Below are 19,346 nucleotides of genomic sequence, written 5' to 3'. Positions count from 1 at the left end.
TCAGTCGGAAGGGCTTTGACATTTTACAGGAACACTAATATAGTGAGGCTGTCACAGCTGGTAAAATACAAAAGTAGTAATTTAAAGAAATTCTAGAAGCTAAAGAGGGATCTTTTGCTTCAATTCAGTCAAGTGCAGCTATTTAAGACTTGCCTAGATCCCATCTGTTGAATATAAGGCAACACATACTCAAACACAAGCTTCTTTAACCAGTCATCTCTTTTGCTTTAACATATTGGAAATATTCAAGGTAGACGTTGCCAAGGATGTGACTGCTGGTATGCAAGCCAAAGCACTGCTAAGATTCTCTCAAAACTAAAAATCACTTACAGTAGTGAATCTGCTATTAAAAAATCGATTAAATAAAAAACAATTGATGTATTTCATTCTACCAGCTGGGTAATTTTAAAATTTATTAAGACAGTTCCCATAGTTGTATAAACAGGGTTTATTGTACATGTGGAGTTGAAGAAGGAAAGAGAAGAAAGGTATATATTATATATATATGTACAGTGAGCCATTTTAATTAATAAATTCATTCTATCCTGCTTAATACTGGAAGGAGGGAATGTGTCTGGCACCAAAGAAATTTAAAACGGAAAAAATTTAAAAGCTAAAGTTCTGAAAATTATAAAAACCATGGTCTTATGGAAGGAACTTAAAACATATATACATGGCAATTTAAGTGGTTTGTACACTGAGTGACACAGTTGCATTTGTCTTTAAACCAAATTACCAATTTTCTATTAATAGAACTGGCATTAAAACTATTTAAAAGCTAGAATATAAATAAAAGTTGGAGGGACTGCTCCAGGAACAGCCCAGTAAAGCAACTCACAGTAACTCAGTAGATGTATTCAAGAATACAGTTCCCCTTCAGCATCAGGGAAGTAGGCACTAACTGGGAAATAGTCCAAGTTCTGGTGTTGCAGTTGCACTGGAAGTCCATTTCTTGTTACTGCTGTGCCATACACAATACCTTGTAAAATATACCCCTGATTTCTCTGAAACATGTAGAAACTGTTACGTTGTCTTTCTGAATCCCTTTAAAATAGGATAGATGTTTTCAAATGCTTCATAGATTTCTGCTCGTACTTTAGCGCCTGGAAAAAGAGAAGGGATTAAATTAGTTTGTACCTTTCACCAAATACTTAATTTTAGCTTTTACAATGTGTATTTGAGTGCAACTCTATATAAAACTTATGTGTATCCACAAATCTCTATTTTTACAATCCTTTTTAACACATTTCATACAGAGCTTACATTACCAGCCTTCTCTGTTTAATCTGACAACTGCTAAAACTTTCCCTAGCATCTCTGTGATGATGCTATGTTGCACATGGAATTTTCATATACATAATTTCCACAGGAGACCCAACAACAATGCACAGCCCTGTAGGAGGTTTGTGCAGAAAGGCCTAACTGTTTTTGAGAGTGAGAATATCAGGGTGAGGAAGGTCTGGCAATGGAGACCACTGCAGAGGACTGCATTTCCCCACACTGCAGGGACATGATCCTTCTTTTGTCTGTGGGTCTTGTGGGTTTTCTTCTCCACGGTAAGACACAGCGTGAGAGGAAATGGGAGGGAGTAGGTGGAGCACCCAAGGCTGAGGAGGTCCTAGAGCTCAAGTATCTCCTCTTCTTTGGCTGCTGTATCATGACCATGGCAGCAGCCGGCAGCCAAGCTGCCAAAGAACAGCTAGCTCAATCACACATACTCAGCCCACAGAAACAAGTCTTTAGATTTTGCCAGAAAGATCACCTGCATTCTTACAGCTTTTTTGGCACCTGAATACCTGACTAGGGCTCATGATCATTGTTCCTTTGAGCTAGCCAAATGTGCTGTTGCTTTGTGCATTCTCATCTGTTCAGAAATACAGTGTGGGTAGCTCTGTGTGCAGTGGCAGTGCTGAGCTGCAGGCTGAGCTCTGGGTGCAGGACCCCCAGGAAATCGGCCTGAACTGCTGAATCTTTGCATAACAAAGCCTGGTGCTGAGCCCTCAAGAAAGCCTGGTCTGACTGTGAGTGGGGTGTGTAGGGAGTCAAGCAGGGCACCTGCTGGCTCGATGGAGCTGCCCACTGCAAACAGGCTTTGGTCCTACTTCAGCTTGTGCAGCTGCTGGATGGCTGCACAAGGAATTTTCCTTAACATCACCATCCACGGAGTACTCTATTAACTCTCCTTTCTCCGTACTGTCATCTCTAAAAGAGAAGTACCTGGCAACTTAGGTATCCCTGTGTGTTCTCTTGTCATAGTCTAAATCTCACCTCTTGGAGCAAGATACTGTCTTCACTTACCAGTTAAAACCACTTTTCCAGAAACAAAAATAAGCAGAACAATTCTTGGCTTAATCATTCTGTAGATTAAGCCAGGAAACAATTCCGGCTCATAGCTGTAAGAGAAGAGAGTGAGTGTTTACATGTGCTTGCAGACACATGTTCCCATCTATCTTCTGGGCCCAGTCTAGGACTGGGCAGAGCAGATGCTGACTTCCCTGAAACTTGGAGAGGGTAGCAGGGAAGGTAATTTTGACAAGTTCACATTGGGCAACCTCAGTTACACCTGGGGCAGTGCAGAGATGGGAACAAAGATGCAGTTTTCCCTGTGGTGCAAGGGAATAATCTAAACAGATCTCACTCTCTAAGATAGTATGCAACAAGAATGAAACATAAGCAAGCCTTTTTTTACCTGCTGAACTGCTGGTGTGTAAGTACCAATCCTTCCAGTCTGATGGGAAATTTCACATCACAGCTGCCCACCATATTCTGAATTTTAAAATCCAAAAATTTTGCAGGAAAACCCAGTTTCTGAACAACTCTTGCATACTTCCTTGCTGCCAGTCTGGATTGCTCCTCACTGAAGTAAGAAAAGGATATCCGTATTACTGCCTCAGTTAAGTATTACTTCAAGCAAACAGCATTAAACCACAAATACCTAACTGGGGAAAAAAGTCTGTGTGGAGGGAGAGGGGAGCTCACATGCATAATTTTTACATCCCAAATTAACAACTAGCTCTGCTTTCCATGCTAATTTTGGTAATAGGCTCCTGGTCACCATTAGTGTTGCATTCACTACTTCATGAGAGACAAAACAGTAAATTATAAATCCATACATTTTATACTTTTAAAATATTGACCAGAGTCCCTCTAATGGGACATTAAGACTGTTACTTAAGTTTTCACCGTAGAACAACCTTGAACTACAACTGCTAGAAAATACGTATTTCTATAAAAATCTGTCAACTGCCAAAATCTTCTGCTTGATTCAGCCCACACATTCAAACATGGGTTTAACACAACTGCACAGCCTTACATACTGTTGCAGAATTCAGTTTGCTTCAGGTTTGTAAACAGCTGAGGATCTGTTTGCTCCTGATGCAGACTAAGACAACTTGAATTTCAAGTGCCACCAGGCAGAGAAAGTGTTTCCCTGTACAGATCTAGTCATTCATCCTGCTCATTAGTATATTCCTTCTGGATTCCTAGCAGACTTCTTCAGAGCAGAGATCTCTCCTGCCCACAAGAGTTAAGCTTATGTTTAGTTTTCAATCCTTGTGCTTCAAAGGTCATGTTAAGAACAGATCAGACTACAGGAACCAGAGATTTGGAGCTCTTGTCCTGTGATAAATGAATCCTTCTGTCGCCATCCTTTACACTTTAAGCAGTTCCAATGCATAGCTGCTGAATTTTTTAAATTACTAGAAAAAGCAGATAACTGCAAAGCCAAAAAATTGAAAACAGTAACCTCTCCAAACCAGTTTATCAGACCGAATGAAAGCACTTCAGAAATAGAACTACCATTTCCCTGTAAGTTAGGAAGTCTCTTCAATCATAAACAGGCATTTTCTGTAGAAATGTGTATAATTTGAAGTAACTGAAGCAAGATTAGCTGTACCTGTACAACTTTGATCTGTATATATAAACAAGCATCATGGTACACAAGAAAAGACAGCCTGAATTAGTTTGCTTGTAATGCCTAAACATACCTTTTTGCTCCTGTGCACACCATTTTTCCAGAGCTGAATATCAGTGCAGTAGTACGTGGTTCTCTTATTCTCATAATAACAGCAGCAAAACGCTGAAGTGTGAGCATCGAGACTGTTAGTGACACACTGCTGTCATCATTACATTAAAAACAAATCTGCATCATCTAAGTAGCAAGTTACATTGTAGTGCAAGGAAAACTACGGTCAAACATACTTCCAGATCCCTCAAAGTTTACTTGAAATGTTTAAACCATAAGTACCTTCAACCACACACACTGAGAGGCAGAGCCGGCAGGAAGGATATTTACTGTTGCATTCCTACTCATCTCTCATTACTATATATGCAACATACAAATAATGCTAGCATTCGCATCAGAGCAATAGAAACAATTTTAAAAATAAATTTTTAAAAATTCCTCCATATGTGTTGAAATTTTATCTCTTATAAGTAGGATGGAAAACTATCCCAAAAAATTGGGACAGTGTTACAATACCAGCAAACAGAACAGCTGGAGATCAAAGTCCTGTGTAAACAGAAGTCACCTCAGCTACCACAGTAGGACACAGCAGCCCAATTAGCTCTAGCTTTTTATTCTAAGTAAGCATTTCCAAATATTCTTAAATTCCTTGAAGCAAGAGATACTGGAAACTGATGTAGGCATACACACACAAACCCCTGTTTGTTATATTTAACTTGGAACAGCTCATGATGCAGCCCCATGAATTGTTCTGCTGACATAACCAAGGCGGTAGCGTGGGTTACCCAACAGCACATTTGTCAAAATATGACTTAAATAATACAGCCAAGCAACATCTTTCTTTGATAGATGAATGTACTGACTAAGGAGTGTCAGGAGTGTGTTACATAACCCTTCTTTCCCTCTGCCATGGAAAACTGTGTTTCATATTGATTATTCTAGCCTACAAGTTTTACACAGCCACCTACCCCCCCTACCCTGGGAGTCACCAAGGCATGCTCAAATGTTTGCTGCGCTAATATCTTACTCACAATTATGTAACAACATCACTGGTATAAGCTTACAGTAATAGTCATTTATCATATATGCCTGCATGCGTGCTTTAACCTTTGAGAGCAGAGTTCAGGTCAACTGCAGCAAAATACTAAATGCTAAAACAAAGAAAACACACACATCCCAGGAAAACTGAAGCCTTCCCAAGACAAGCCAATTCAACTACACAACATCTAAACTTTTATTAGTGTCCAGCTACTGTTGTTGGAAAAGATAACATTTTCAAAAGGAGTCACCCAAAAGAAACATGAAGCGACATAATTTTCTTGATTTAATACTCCAGGGTCCTTTGCTGTTGTTCAGGTGTCCCAAGCTAAAAAGAAGCCACTTATTTAGAACCCCACTACTATTTAGAAGCAGCAGGCAACTTTGAAGTCAATAAAAATCAATTTAACTTTGCCGTTCCACCAAACTTAAGCTATCAGAAGCAATGAGATGGCAGAAGTACTGGGGGAGAACATGAGAGAACAGAGGGGAAGCAAGACTGAAGAATGAGCAAATGCCCCGCGACCATAAGAATTCCAGAGGAGCAGCTAGGTGGAGGAAACCACAGCTCTGGCAGGAGCCCAGGACTTGAATCCTTTCCTTTCTCCTTTTTGGGAGATAGGGAACAAGATTTCATCATCAAACATTTCACAGTAACATGCAAAAAGAGCTCTCTGAGCACTACCAACAAATATACCTATATGAACAGCAGCAGAGGCCAGCTCTACCCCAAAAAGCTTGGCCAGTCTATTACACTGTTGCTTATGTTTTTTCTAAATCTAACAACTTACAACCTGGTGCACATCACAGCTACCTCAGCATAAAAATGCTTTTTATTAATTTGAACATTCCAAATGTATTAAAATTTCCCTTTTAACGACACTATAAAACTGCATATATAGCAGGTAGGTTTTTCAGTCTATTGCAGCAGCCTGCAGCCACAACCTGTGCCTTTGATATATCTGTTATAGGATGAACTCTAATACATTTCTCTTACCTTGGGATTATATTCAGCATTTCGGGCACGAAGTGCAATAGTTTTTAGGTCAAGTTTGCAACCAAGATTCACTGTGGACACAATATTCCTAAAGACAGATCAGAGAAATATATTAAAAAGACAGGAAGGAATTAATGTGTCTTCCTCATTTTTAACCACACCTGATCAATTTTATTTTTTTATCATTTTGTTTCTCCAAGTGAGTTTGAATGGCATCTTTCCTACTAACAGGAGCACTGAGCAGTGTTTTGGCTCAGGAACCTCCTTTTGTAGGGCAGAAGCTCCTAAGGCATAATTGCTGATTCCTCCTTATCTGTCAGCTATTATGAAAAGTGTCCCATGAGAAGAATCTCTATTTCAGTTTGGCAGGAAAAATTATTGATGCTGAGAGCCCTCACCACAATCAGGGAAGCTGCTGGAAACAGGAGAAAATGAGGTATTACCATCTGAAATTTTCCTTGCTATGCCCTTCAAGGAGGAAGGTGCAGAACTAAGTGGGAATGACCCAGGAGGTAAACCCATTGCCAGGAGATGGGATAGCGAGTCTCCAGAAAGTTTAAAAGAAGATCCTAGATAAAAAATTTTGTTTTCTGGGAAAACCCTGAAATGTAAAGGTCCTCAGTGAGGGAAAAAAAATGAAAAATATGAGAAAACTACTCTTTCAATTCATGTTACCAACCATTTCCCTTTGTTCCTTCCATAAATTTCTGAAATAGTCTCTTTAAAGCTGAAGTTCACTGAAAATACTTCCATACCTAAACTTAGAACTAGTTCTAGGGCTTTTTCCCTTCTCAGTGTTAGCCATGCATTGGAAAAGAGAACATCATGAACTCCTGAAGTGCAAGGAGTTAAAAGTTAGGATGGTGTTAAATGAAGACATATATAACCCTCCACTGGTATGCTTCAAAGATGTACCGCTGACAAATCACTAAGAAACTGTTTATATTACTACGTGGTTTAGTAATGAAGCTAAGCTAAAATTAAAAGCAAAAATCACTCATATTGCTACAGGAGACTCGTAAATTCTCAGGACCTCCCTTCCCACCAAAATGCAGTACCTAACTCCTGATGTGACTTTGGTCCCAAGTCTTAAAGGGACTGAAAAAGGACATGATGCACTCGCATAGGGGCACTCACTGTAGTTGTGGCACTATGCCAGAGCTCTCTGATGCTGGTGTTGCAGGAGTTATTGGAGTCATTGGAGTCATTGGAGAGGGGTACAGAGGTGTGGTTCCTGGTAAAGGGGCTGTGGTAAGAGTCTGTGAATGGAAGAGCTGGGGGGTTTGACCAGATGTTCCCTGTGTTGCTTGCTGTGATGTGGATTGCTGTGCTGCTTGCTGCTGCTGCTGCTGCTGCTGCTGCCGCTGCTGTTCCTCCAATATGGACAGACTGTTGGTGCTCTGGACAGGCTGCGGTGTCAGTCCTGTGCCATATGGCATCATCGGGCTAAAAATTGGAATTCCTGGAGTCATTGCACCCTACAGAAGAAAATGTGACACAGAAACCACAGTTCATGTTGACTCCATTTTGTTTTCAAGAGACAAAGTTTTCAGGAGGAGTCTAAAAATAAATCTATGTTAGCTGAGTTGCTCATATCAAACCTGAAGCATATAGCAGTAAATCATTAAAAACAGAAAAACCTTGAAAATGCAGCTGTTCTATGGAATAAAATACTACCCCATAGGAACCTAGGGACATGACACGCTTCTCACACTGCCTTGCAAGCATGTCTCAACATTAACCCACAACTGAACTTGAAATTGTTTGAACACCAACTGTGCTCACTGTACCCAGTGCATTCATAGCCAGCAACAATCCCTTATGTACATAGTTTAAGGAGCAACCACCAAAATTAAATTAATCCTTCCAATTTGTCAGTCATGTTTCAACTTAGAGCAACCCCATTAAGAAATATTCTTACACTCTATGTGTAAGAAACCACATGTTTCTCATACTTCTGGATATAGACATCAATGGTTTTAAAATTCTGCTTCATACTATTAATACTATAGTATTATTCTATACCTAGCAGAATTTTTCAGATCTGCAAACAAAAAACATGAAGCTACACGCAAGAAACAGAAAATGCTTTCATAAAAGAAATTCAGATCATAGTTGCATCTTAAATCATTTGTTTTTACCTGAGGGGAGGCTAAGCCTTGAGCGTAGGGTGGCAAACTGTTGTTCTGATCCATGATTCCAGTTATTTCTTTGGTGAGGCCAGAAGTACTTCCTTCAACTAATTTAAATAAACCTTGAATCCTAGAGGGTTTTTAACCATTTAAAACATTCCAGCAAAGTAGCTTTTAAAGCCAAGCTGAAAGTGATAGGAAAACATCAGCTCCAGAGAAACACGTTATGAGTCTAAAACACTAACCAAAGCCTGGAAAGAAAAAAAGTAATATCTTGAGAATAATATCTAAACACAAACCCAAAAGTAAACCTATCAGCTGCTGACTCAGATAAGAGACACCCACGTACAAAAACATGTAAGAACATTCACGCATATGCACACACGCATGCACAATCCATAAAAATAACCTTTTTCAGGCACGCTCCATAGAAACTTTGCAGCATGATTCTGCTGAAGTCCCTGGCAGGTTACCTGACTCACATGGGCAGGCCTCTGTTTAACCAAACCCTCCTGCACAAACAGCTCAAGCTGTTAATGCTCATTCTACTGCGAGCTTTGCTTTACCTGGAAAAGCACTTATTTTTTAGAATTTAATTCCCCTGACTACTAACTGACAAGCTTACTGACACATTGCTTGTAAGTCTCTTCCTGGCCATTTTAAGGCTTGGGCTTTCAAAAAAAACCTTCTTCTTTTCTATGAGAAAAGCATGGCTGGTCAAATCAGAGCTAGGAAAACCTCTTCCATCCAATTCCATAAAATAAAGCACTAACAGATTTCAAACTGCAATGACATGCATTTCACGAGAAAAAAAAGAAATACGTGAAAACCAGTTTCCAGTACACAAGTGAAACGTACAATGATTTTCTTTTAGGTTTTAACTATATTTCTGTTGCTGTGTTATGGAAATAAACAACACAAGTGGAGAATTTAAATGTTATGATACCAATGATATAAAATATTTTCCCATTAATTTGTAAGTTCCTTAACTATTGCCGAGAAATATTCAAGGTCATTATCAAGCCAGAGGTAGGCCACCTCAAAAGCTGAAGACAGCCTATTCAGCCTCTTTTTTTTAAGATATGAGAGCTTAGAATTACATTGATATTTACACTGCAGCTAAAAAGGCCTGCTTTTTTCCACCCATGACCATAAGATATTATCATCTTTACCCCTACCAAAGGTATCAAGCAGAGCACCCAGGTTTTACAACGGGGGTACATTACAAGCCTAAACATTATCCTGGAAGAAAAAAAAGTCAACTCCTCGACAGCCGAGCTGTTTAATAAGAAGGCTGGATACCAGGCATGCCAAAACCTGCAGCCAGGGCACCTTCTACGCAGAGGTCCCTCCCGTAACCGCTCAACGCGGCTTGCTCGGATTTCCACTACAAACGTCGGGCGACGTTTTCATCGAGGGAACAGAGTCCAGAAGCAGGAGACAGCCCGGAGGAGGCCCCGACCCACCCCCGAGGCCCCTTGCGGGCTCTCCACCAGCCACACAGCAGCGTTCGGCGTGCGGTCACAGCCTGCCCGCACGCCCCAGCCCTCCTCGCTCCCCACCCAACACCGACCCCAGCCCCGCGCAGCCCCCGCCCCGCTCCCGCCCGCCCTCGTAGGGTCCCGCCGCTGCCCGCGCCCATCCCGCGGCCGCCGCTCGCCCCCGAGCCGCGGCGAGGGAGAGAAAGGCGGCCGTCGCCTCCCCGCCGCGGGAGTCCCTCCCCGCTCCCCCCGCCGCGGCTCAGGCCGCCCCGGAGGTGCGGAGCCAGCCCGGCCCGCGCACCGTCCCCGCCCTCCAGGCCCGGCCTGCCCCGCACCATCGCGGCCCCACCGGCGGCCGGCGGCCCGTCCGCGGGCAGCGGGGCGAGCAGCGGCCGCGGGGCAGCGGCGGGCGCTCGGTACCTGGCGCTCGCTCCGCTCCCGCCGCGCTCAGCGCCCGCCGGAGCCCGGCCGCGCCCCGCCCCCGCGCCACCGGCGCGCCCGGCGCGTCACTTCCCGCCGCCAGCGGGACCAGAGCCTTCGCAGGGAAGAGCCTTCCGAAATTAAACAAGGACAAGTGCAGGGTCCTGCACCTGGAGAGAAGTAACCGTATGCACCAGGACAGGCGGGGGGCCAACCTGCTAGGAAGCAGCTCTGCGGTGAAGGACCTGGGGGTCCTGGTGGACAACAGGCTGTCCATGAGCCAGCAGTGTCCTTGTGGCCAAGAAGGCCAGTGGTGTTCTGGGATACATTAGGAAGAGCATTGCCAGCAGCCCTGGTGAGGCCACATCTGCAGTGTGTGTCCTGTTATGGGCTCCTCAGGACAGGAGAGACATGGAGCTCCTGGAGCAAATCCAGCAGAGGGCTATAGAGATGATTAAGGGACTGGAGCATCTCTCTTATGAGCACAGGCTGAAGGGCTTGGGCCTGTTCAGTCTTGAGAAGAGATGACTGAGAGGGGACCTCATTAATGTGTATAAATATCTAAAGGGTGGATGTGAAGAGGATTCAGCTGGGTTCTTCATGGTGGTGCCAAGCAATAGGACTAGAGGCAGTGGGTAGATACTGATGCACAGGAAGTTCCACCTGAATATGAGGAAGAACTGCTTCACTGTGCAGGTGACTGAGCACTGGAAGAGATTGTCCGGAGAGGTTGTGGAGTCTCCCTCACTGGAGATGTTCAAGAACCATCTGGACACAATCCCGTGCCAGGTGCTCTAGGATGACCCTGCCTGAGCAGAAAGGTTGCACCAGATCACCCCCTGTGGTCCCTTCCAGCCTGATGGATCCTGTGAATCTGTGGGGGTCCCTGGCAGTGCACCAAGCCCTCACAGAGGCTGTGGTTCCTCACGTTGGAGCTGTACAGAGTTCCACACTGCGGTGCTGCCACCTTCGGGTCTCGCTGCTGTGTGTGCACATGGAGACTGCAGCCACCACGGTTTTGCTTCCCAAGCACAGCAACACACTTCTCCTCAGGAGCACCACATGTGTTCCCTGCATCTCACTGTCCCCCCTCCATCCTTCTCCCCTAGCACCTCTTTGAACTTCTATCCCAGCCCTTCCCGCTTGTTTCCACTTGTGCCATGGTGCCTGGCACTATGCCCCATGGTGAGACCCCATCTGGAGTACTATGTCCAGCTCTGGGGTCCTCAGCACAAGAAAGACGTGGACCTGTCGGAGCAGTCCAGAGGAGGGCCATCAAGATGCTTAGAAGGATGAAGCATCTCTTCTATGAGGAAAGGCTGAGATAATTTTGATTATTCAGCCTGGATAAGAGAAGGCTTCAGGGTGACCTACTAGAAAGGTGGAGAGGGACTTTTCACAAAAGCATGCAGTGACAGGGCAAGGGGGAATGGCTTCAAACTGAAAGAGAGACGGTTTAGATTAGATATTACGAGGAAGTTCTTTGCTCTGAGGGTGGTGGGGCACTGGCACAAGCTGCCCAGGGAAGTTGTGGATACCCATCCCCGGAAGTGTTCAAGGCCAGGCAGGATGGAGCTCTGAGCAACTTGGTCTGGTGAAAGGTGTCCCTGCCCGTGACAGGGGGTTTGGGACGAGATGATCTTTAAGGTCCCTTACAACTCCAACCATCCCATGATTCTATGATTCCCGACCCTTGCTCTTCACAGCAGTTCCAAAGGCGCTCTCTCCTACAGAGCAGGAGCCACCCTGCTGCCCACCCGCCCAAACATGAGGGGTGTTTGATGGCCTCACCACAGCCACTGATCAGCCTGTGTGTTTCCACGAGAGGGCACGCAGGTGACAGCGCTTGGACAAGAGGCGGTGCCGACGCTGCCTGGGGGCCCAGGCACACGCACCTTGCCCCGGGCTCCGCTCCAGAGCGGTCCCGCCGCCCTCCGGCCAGGGCAGGGCGCTCGCCGCCCGGCAGAGCAGCCGAGAGGAGGCGGTGCTCAGGGCCCTCCCCGAGCGGCTCCGCTTCCGCCTCCGGTGCCGCCATTTCGTCGTGAGACAGCAGCGATCGGGCCTCCGCGATGCTGTCCACCGCGGGACACGGGCCCTCCCGGCCCGGGACGGGCTACGAGCTGGAGGCGCCCGTGCAGCACTACCGCTTCTCGCCATACACCTTCAACGGAGGGTGAGGGGCCGGGGCGGGGAGCGGGCGGGACGGGGCACCCTCGCCCGGGACAGGGGGCCCAGGGGAGAGCGGCTCCGGGTTGGGCCTGCCTCGCCTTGCTCCTGCCTCCCCCCGGTGCTCAGTGCGGGTTTATCTCCCCTCACGGTCTCCTCTTTGTAGAGAGAGCGGCAGCACAAGGAGGAGCTGGGCTCGGGCTTGCCTTGAGTCCTTGCAGCCTTTCAGGGTGTTCTTGCCTGTCCGTGTGGCTTTTGGGATGCTCGGGCTCCCTAAACTTTGACTGGTCTTAAAGTACGCATCTTTTGTCTCCCGCAGAGTCGTTTCTTTCTAGTGTCTTAGGAAACCCAGGTAATGGTCCTATTACAGAATAGTTAGGGTTGGAAGGGACCTCTGGAGATCATCCAGTCCAACCCCCCTGCCAAGGCAAGGCGGGGTCACCTCGAGCAGGTGACACCAGAACGCGTCCAGGTGAGTTTGAATGTCTCTAGACAGGCAGACTCCACGAGCTCCCTGGGCAGCCTGTTCCAGTGCTCTGCCACCCTCAATGTAAAGAAGTTCTTCCTCGTGTTGAGGTGGAACTTCTTGTGTTTTAGTTTATGGCCACTGCTCCTTGTCCTGTTGCTAGTAAATTTGTAACTGGGTTGAACGCTACTTTGCTCTAACTGTTAAAGTCAGGTCGTGTTTTACACACCTGAGTTGGTGACATGATCTGGCCAGGTAGGTGTTTTTTTTCTTAGGATGACTACTGTTTTTTAAAAGGCATCTCTTTGTAACTTAATGGTAGTACACCTGTGGTGATCACAAAACTAGTTGTTAGGAAGTAATACCACCAGATTTAAAAAGTGGGGTTTATGTAAGTGTATTTATACTGTTGCTTAGTACTTTGCTTGTTTTAGAAGGATGAATCATTGTCAGTCAAATAAAATACCTCGTCCATTGGGTCTGGTTCTTGTCTGGTGTAGAGTCTCTGTTTTACCAAGTTTCCATACAGTTTAAATCAAAGTAGAGGGCCACGTGCATATATTTTCTTCAGTGTGTCTAGCATCTTCTTCCTTTGATGTTGAGTAGGGATGTGCATAGTGGGAAAAATAGCAAGGAACATAAGATGCTTGACAAAATGTGAGTCTGGTTACAGAATTACTATCTAGTTTGTTTCTGTGTTGCCTGAGAAGATACTTGTGCTGAAGGTCATGATTTATCAATTCTCTTTTTTAAGGACTGTGCTGGCGATTGCTGGAGAAGACTTCTGTATTGTTGCCTCTGACACGCGTCTGAGTGAAGGCTATTCAATTCACTGCCGGGACAGTCCAAAATGCTACAAGCTGTAAGTCCAGATCTGCAAGGATTGAAAAAGATGGAAAATCTTTTGTATAGCTGACCATGTCACCTGCATCCTGCTTTAAGCAGAATTCTTAGAAGAAAAAGCACGGTAACAAAGTAGATTTTGGGGTCATGGTGACCCTTGCTGTAATGCAAGATGTGATGTGATGTTGTAAATACAGCCAGATTTCTTCTTTCATGCTCTTGAAGTTAACTGAGAACAGAACTTTTTTTGCACAATACAAACCTTAATGTGGGGTTTTTTGTCTGGATAATCAGAAGAATTTTTAATTTAACTGTAGCAAAATTTAATCCTATGGTAACTCGCTCTGCTTCATCAGAAGACCTGGTGATGGTACACAAGTGTGCCCACTGCTGCCAGTTGTAGTGTGTCTCTTGTTAACTACCTGGCACTTTGCAGAGGTAAACCTATCAGTCGTTCCATTTTTGAACTTTCTATGCTCATTTTATGCTTAGTTTGACTCACCTGGGTGGCATCTCCGTGGTGTACAACTGCACATTATTTATGTTTATTTTACTGCAGCAGGTGCTTGCCTTGTAGGCTGTCATCAACTGTGTGAACATTTTTTGTCTTATGGGTTATTATTTCTTTTTCTAATTGATGACATGAGATCAAAATAGCTTAGGTTTCTCCTGGCTAACTTGTTACTCTGTTTGACTCCCTGATACTGCCCAAATGTACTCTGGTACAGTATACACACTGCATATGATGGCTTTGTGTAATTCTAGTGACAGGCTGAGAGGAGATTTTGTTTAAAGATGTTTTCTGAATGACTGCTTTCGGTTGGTCTGTGAGTGTTAATGTTTCTAGACTCTTTTCTATTTCCTAGAATTAAAATTCCAAGTGTGTGTTCCCGTGGTTAGTGTTTATAAAACATTTGAAAACTGAGCAAAGAGCTAAGCTCCTCTGATGCATCTGCAGCCAGATCACTTCTGTTGCGCTGACACAGAAAGCCACCAACACCATAAATGTCATGTAACCATCCTACAAGCTTAATGCAGCCCTCTGGTCCAATGGAGTAAAAATTGGACTGAGTGATAGGATCTGTGGCTCCTCAGTGTAAAATGGATATTCTAGCAAGACTGAATTGCTACAGCTGGAGTCAGGGGTGCATGAAGAAATGGAGAATTTCTTTTTGTCAGTCTTACTGACAGTTGAAGAAGGAAGTGGGTTGAAGAAAAACGTCTGCATGGTCCTGTGTTTAATAAGTCCTCTCTAAGATGTAGGTTGCAGGTGCCTTTCATACACCACAGATCTGTTAGTACATTTTAGACAACTTTTTGACAGCATTACAAAAACTGAAAATACATTTGATGTTTTCATAATAACGTACTGTGTGAGAAATTGCTGTTATTCATGCTAAGTCTAAAATTGCAACAAAATTTTACGTTTTTCAGAACAGAACAAACGGTCATTGGATGCACTGGTTTCCATGGGGACTGCCTTACCCTTACTAAAATTATTGAAGCCAGATTAAAGGTAACTACCTATCCTATTTTATTTAGAGACTTAGATTCCTAATAGTACACTTGAGACTGATAATAAGGTAAATTTTAAGCATAACTTCTGCTGGTTTTTTTCAAATGTTTGTATTATAACTGTTTTGCTAGTGAAAGATCTGGCAGGGAAAATTGGTGCTGTGTTCTTACTAAGTGTGACACCACAAATTTATGGAATGGAGGAGCTGGAGAAGATATTGTTAATGAGGCAACACCTATTAATTACAAAACTTTGAAGGTGTGTTAATCTCTGGCTTGTAAAAAGACATGTAGACCAAGGTGTTTTCACTGATGGTGCTGGTTAATTTTACTTAGCATCAGATTCTTCTGTAGTGAGGTTACAGAAAATGTAATTCTGATTGAACGTCAGCTTTAGTGTTTGACTTTCTTCTTGGATGTGCTCTACCACTGGCAGATGTACAGACATTCCAACAACAAGACCATGACTACTGGGGCTATTGCAGCAATGCTGTCTACAATCCTGTATTCTCGACGTTTCTTTCCCTACTATGTTTACAACATAATTGGTGGACTTGATGAAGAAGGTAAGACTTTAAACAGAAAAACAACAAAAAAAAGAGAGGCTGAATTTCTGTGGATGGATAGCTATTGCTTTACATCTCAGGGGTACTGATTGAATAACAAAGTTTGTGTTCCTATTCCTAACACCTGCCTTTATGCATTATGGTATTTATACAGATTAAATATATATTACGTATCTGGCTTGTTTCCTAGTTTTTGTTACTCACTTGATCTTTCATCTCTAAAGGTCTGAAAGTATAAAAACTGTTATAATTATTTGATTACAAATAAAATCTCTGAAGTGAAATAATTCATACTTTAGACTGGAAAATTTTACAACAGTTTTGCTGGATTTCTTAATCACATCTTTAAAGTAGATGTCACCAGTAAAATTGTCAGTGTTTTACTCAGACCTGTGAGTGTGGTAAAGGCTATTAAATACGAAGACTTACTCCAGAGACAGGTTTCCACAAAGTTATTTTTAAATATTAACTGACCTCTAATGAAAATCATGACTTCTACACCGAAGGTGTAGTTTAATGTACAGCCCTTCCAGGACTTACTGGGCTTCTGTCCAGTGATTTGGTTGAGTTGCTGAAATACTGTGTTCTCTGGCTTTGAGAAGGAGCTCAGAGGTGGTCTTGTCTGGATAATTTTAGCCATTGCCTGCAGTTTGTTTTTACCATTAAGTTACACTGCTTTCCCAGTCTTGCTAAGACATGTCTATGATTTGTGGGATCTGGCAGGGGATTAGTCTGCCCTGGATAATGATAAATCTCAGATTATAAGGGTGTATAGCAGCTGATCAGAATCAGAGTGCAGGTTTGCTTGCATGGACTAAATTTGGGTGCAGCAAGATTGATTTTTGATTTGGCTGGCTTTCTCAGGGCTGTTCAGCTCCTGTGCTGTGCTGGCAAGGGCACTGGCCAGATAATTGAGTCAGATGCAGCCTGTCTGAGCAGAAAGGTTGGGCTTGGCCAGCTCCTGCATTCTGACTGGCATGTCCTCATCAAACCCTGATGCTTCAGAGCTACAGTGCTTCTGTATCTCTGATGTTGGTGCAAGCCAGTAGACTTTGCACAGCTTGGCCTGGCTTCAGAGGGAAGTGTGCAACAGACCAGAGCATCATCCCTGGTTCTGGGAGTGTGATGCAGAGGCATCCAAGCATGCTTTCTGGAGGTAATTCAAGAAATGTATAGTTCAAGAATGATGTCTGAGCTGCCTGTGTTAGCCTTGGAACCCCTGGGGTTCTTTGTGCAGCACTACACTCTAGCACATTTTTCTGCTTTGATTATTCTGCATCAGCTCTTTTTCTGTGGCAAGTACTGTAGGAAACATCTGTTGGACCGTGGTTGTGGCTTAAATAGAGAAAATAACCTTGGCCACAGCCATAGTGAGTTTGCTGTACAAAGCATCATCTGAACATACTTAGTGTTGTTTGGTAAAGGTTTACTGGGATCTGCAATGTTCCAGACACTGCTTATCCAGAGAGCTGGTTTTGTTAAAAATGCTTATCAGTATTGAGCATCTTTCTGAATTGTGATTGCATACTACTTTTTTTTTTTTTTTTCAGGGAAGGGAGCAGTTTATAGCTTTGATCCGGTGGGCTCCTATGAGAGAGATTCTTACAAAGCAGGTGGATCAGCAAGTGCCATGCTGCAGCCTCTGCTGGATAACCAGGTAAAACAGCTTGTTGGGTTTTGTTTTGGTTGTTTTTTTCTTATCTCAATAAACATTTGCGACATTCAGATTAATGTAGCTTAACTTCTGGGGAATACTACTTTTGAGAGAAGTTTTAAATCTGTTACAGGTAGGATTTATTAATCTGTACATTTATAAATTACGTGACTTTACTTTCTCAGGAGAAATCAAAGTTTTGCTTTGGGATCTCTTCAGGTTTTTAATATGTTATTAATAGTGCAGTGCCTGTTTAAAAGATAGAAATGTTTTAATTGGGGAGCTTCTCATAGAAGTTGTTTGGAGGTTTTTTTCCTGGGTGTTGGGAGTCTTTTCTTGGCCAATAACATAAATATGCCTGTTACTTAGCATGAATTAATACTAAATTAAGAACACAGAATTAATACATACATTTTATCATTTAACATACTCTTGGTTAAGTCTTCAGTTTTACACAGCTCAGATACCATTTTCCACTAAGAATATTCTTATATAAAACTGCTGGAAACTTATTCAGCTAAATCTGTCCAAAATACTTGAAGAATATTTTCATATTTAGTTGAAGCTGTTAATAATTGAATGGGAGAGATACCAAAACATGTTTTACTCGTTTTAATTTTTTGACATTGGTGTTGGTATTTAGTCACTTGAACCTGATGTCAACACAACTTTTGTGGTTACAAGTGGTGAGCATTCTTGACTCTTACTTGAGAAAGGAATAGAGTCTTCCTTTTTTTTTTAAACTTCATTAACTGAAGGAAATATCTTCTGCAAAAACCAAGTTGTCATAAGCAATTTTTGCTTATGGTTTTCAGGCAAAACATGCAACTCTTCTCCATTACCTGTTCTGATGCTTAAGTTGGCACTTATATTTATGAGCTAACTTACGCTATTTAGTAGGACCAGATGTGCTCCAATATAGACTTAGTTTTGAAGTCTAAGTATCTTAAGGAATATTTGCTTTTAAGAAATGTTCCTAACTGGAGCTGGCCAGAGAAAAAAAGCTCATGTGCAGTTCTGATACTGCCGACCCAGTGAGAAGTTTGTGAGGAATTAGATCAGATCCAAATGTTCATTGTGATCTTATATGTGCTGAATGAGCAGGAGGAGCTTTGCTGGCTGTGCATTGGATGGATGTGCTTCTAGTTAATTTTCTAAGAGTACTGGTATTGGCAAAGCTCTCAACTGTAAACTCTATGGAGAAATACGTTTTCAGCTTTTGTTTTTTTAAAATAGACAAGCCATTTTTAGTAATTCACCTAAATCTGTTCATTCTAGTGCAGAGACTGAAACAGTTTTCATAGATGGATAAAATGCATTTTCATCTCTTCTTAGATTGGCTTCAAGAACATGCAAAATGTGGAACATGTACCTCTGACCCTGGAAAAGGCTTTGCAGCTGGTTAAGGATGTCTTCATTTCTGCTGCTGAGAGAGATGTGTACACTGGGGATGCACTTAAGATTTGCATTGTCACAAAAGATGGAATTAAAGAGCAAACTATCCAGTTACGAAAAGACTAATTCAGTTCCTGTGTAAGCAAGTAATATATGATGTATGATTTACCTGTGCTATGAAGACATTTGTCTTATTAAACTTTTTTCAAGAAGTTCAACTACTCTGATGCTGAGTATTTTGTCTTTGTTAGAAGTAGTAGTATTTTTTAGAAACCAGAGCAGTTCATGGTAAGGAAGCAGCTAAAAGTTACAATTCAGTTTCCTTATTCTCATCTTAATCTATCAATCAGTCTAATTCTAATGGCAAGTTTAATCCCCTTCTCACAATCCCTTATGCTGCAATATGAGGGAGTTTAAACTTAGGAAAATTTAGGTTCACAGACTATTCTGATAATTCTTTCAGTTCAGCTTTGGTTTAGTGAGTAAAGCATTTTCTCTGTTCATGCTGCCTTTTTTGCGCTTCATAGCTTGCTTTTCCTGTCTTCTCCTTTATTTCTCTGACATGCTGTCGTGACATTTGACTTCTGTGTACTTACTTGCAAAGACTGTATGGCTCACCTGAAACCAGTATCACTGTGTTAGAGGGAAGAATGCTAAATGGAATCTTTCAGAGTTTGGTCCTGGACTCTGCATCTGGGCTCACTTCTGT

General features: G+C 43.0%; 2 protein-coding genes across 4 annotated transcripts; one reads left to right on the top strand and one right to left on the bottom strand.

Moving 5' to 3' along the window:
- Positions 1 to 619: 619 nt before the first annotated feature.
- Positions 620 to 10,111, bottom strand: TBP (TATA-box binding protein). Of its 3 annotated transcripts, none has more exons than XM_069010231.1 (8): positions 10,033 to 10,111; positions 8,141 to 8,382; positions 7,137 to 7,477; positions 6,000 to 6,087; positions 3,987 to 4,078; positions 2,690 to 2,857; positions 2,299 to 2,393; positions 620 to 1,103 (listed from the first exon to the last, which is right to left on the bottom strand). In XM_069010231.1, exons 2-8 carry the CDS (start codon positions 8,192 to 8,194, stop codon positions 1,024 to 1,026), a joined length of 918 nt encoding a protein of 305 aa, XP_068866332.1. In that variant the 5' UTR covers positions 8,195 to 8,382; positions 10,033 to 10,111; the 3' UTR covers positions 620 to 1,023. The 3 variants fall into 3 exon arrangements, with proteins under 3 accessions (XP_068866332.1, XP_068866333.1, XP_068866331.1); XM_069010232.1 differs by lacking the exon at positions 10,033 to 10,111 and adding an exon at positions 9,948 to 10,006; XM_069010230.1 differs by lacking the exon at positions 10,033 to 10,111 and having other exon boundaries at positions 8,141 to 9,580.
- A 1,930-nt stretch (positions 10,112 to 12,041) lies between these two features.
- PSMB1 (proteasome 20S subunit beta 1) lies at positions 12,042 to 18,855 on the top strand. Its single transcript, XM_069010228.1, has 6 exons — positions 12,042 to 12,205; positions 13,419 to 13,526; positions 14,942 to 15,023; positions 15,459 to 15,588; positions 17,139 to 17,245; positions 18,578 to 18,855. Exons 1-6 carry the CDS (start codon positions 12,102 to 12,104, stop codon positions 18,761 to 18,763), a joined length of 717 nt encoding a protein of 238 aa, XP_068866329.1. The 5' UTR covers positions 12,042 to 12,101; the 3' UTR covers positions 18,764 to 18,855.
- Positions 18,856 to 19,346: the final 491 nt, after the last annotated feature.

The sequence above is a fragment of the Aphelocoma coerulescens genome, chromosome 3, assembly GCF_041296385.1.
Source record: "Aphelocoma coerulescens isolate FSJ_1873_10779 chromosome 3, UR_Acoe_1.0, whole genome shotgun sequence".
NCBI classification, from domain to species: Eukaryota; Metazoa; Chordata; class Aves; order Passeriformes; family Corvidae; genus Aphelocoma; species Aphelocoma coerulescens.
This window is presented reverse-complemented; position numbering and strand designations above follow the sequence as displayed.

Excerpts from the sequence above, each read along its gene's own strand:
- TBP (XM_069010231.1), bottom strand. The coding sequence starts at position 8,194 with ATGGATCAGAACAACAGTTTGCCACCCTACGCTCAAGGCTTAGCCTCC. Across the intron at positions 2,858-3,986 it reads GTGTGCACAGGAGCAAAAAG|TGAGGAGCAATCCAGACTGG; the intron begins GTATGTTTAGGC and ends TTCTTACTTCAG. Across the intron at positions 1,104-2,298 it reads TGGAAAAGTGGTTTTAACTG|GCGCTAAAGTACGAGCAGAA; the intron begins GTAAGTGAAGAC and ends CTCTTTTTCCAG.
- PSMB1 (XM_069010228.1), top strand. The coding sequence starts at position 12,102 with ATGCTGTCCACCGCGGGACACGGGCCCTCCCGGCCCGGGACGGGCTAC. Across the intron at positions 15,589-17,138 it reads TGGTGGACTTGATGAAGAAG|GGAAGGGAGCAGTTTATAGC; the intron begins GTAAGACTTTAA and ends TTTTTTTTTCAG. Across the intron at positions 17,246-18,577 it reads AGCCTCTGCTGGATAACCAG|ATTGGCTTCAAGAACATGCA; the intron begins GTAAAACAGCTT and ends ATCTCTTCTTAG.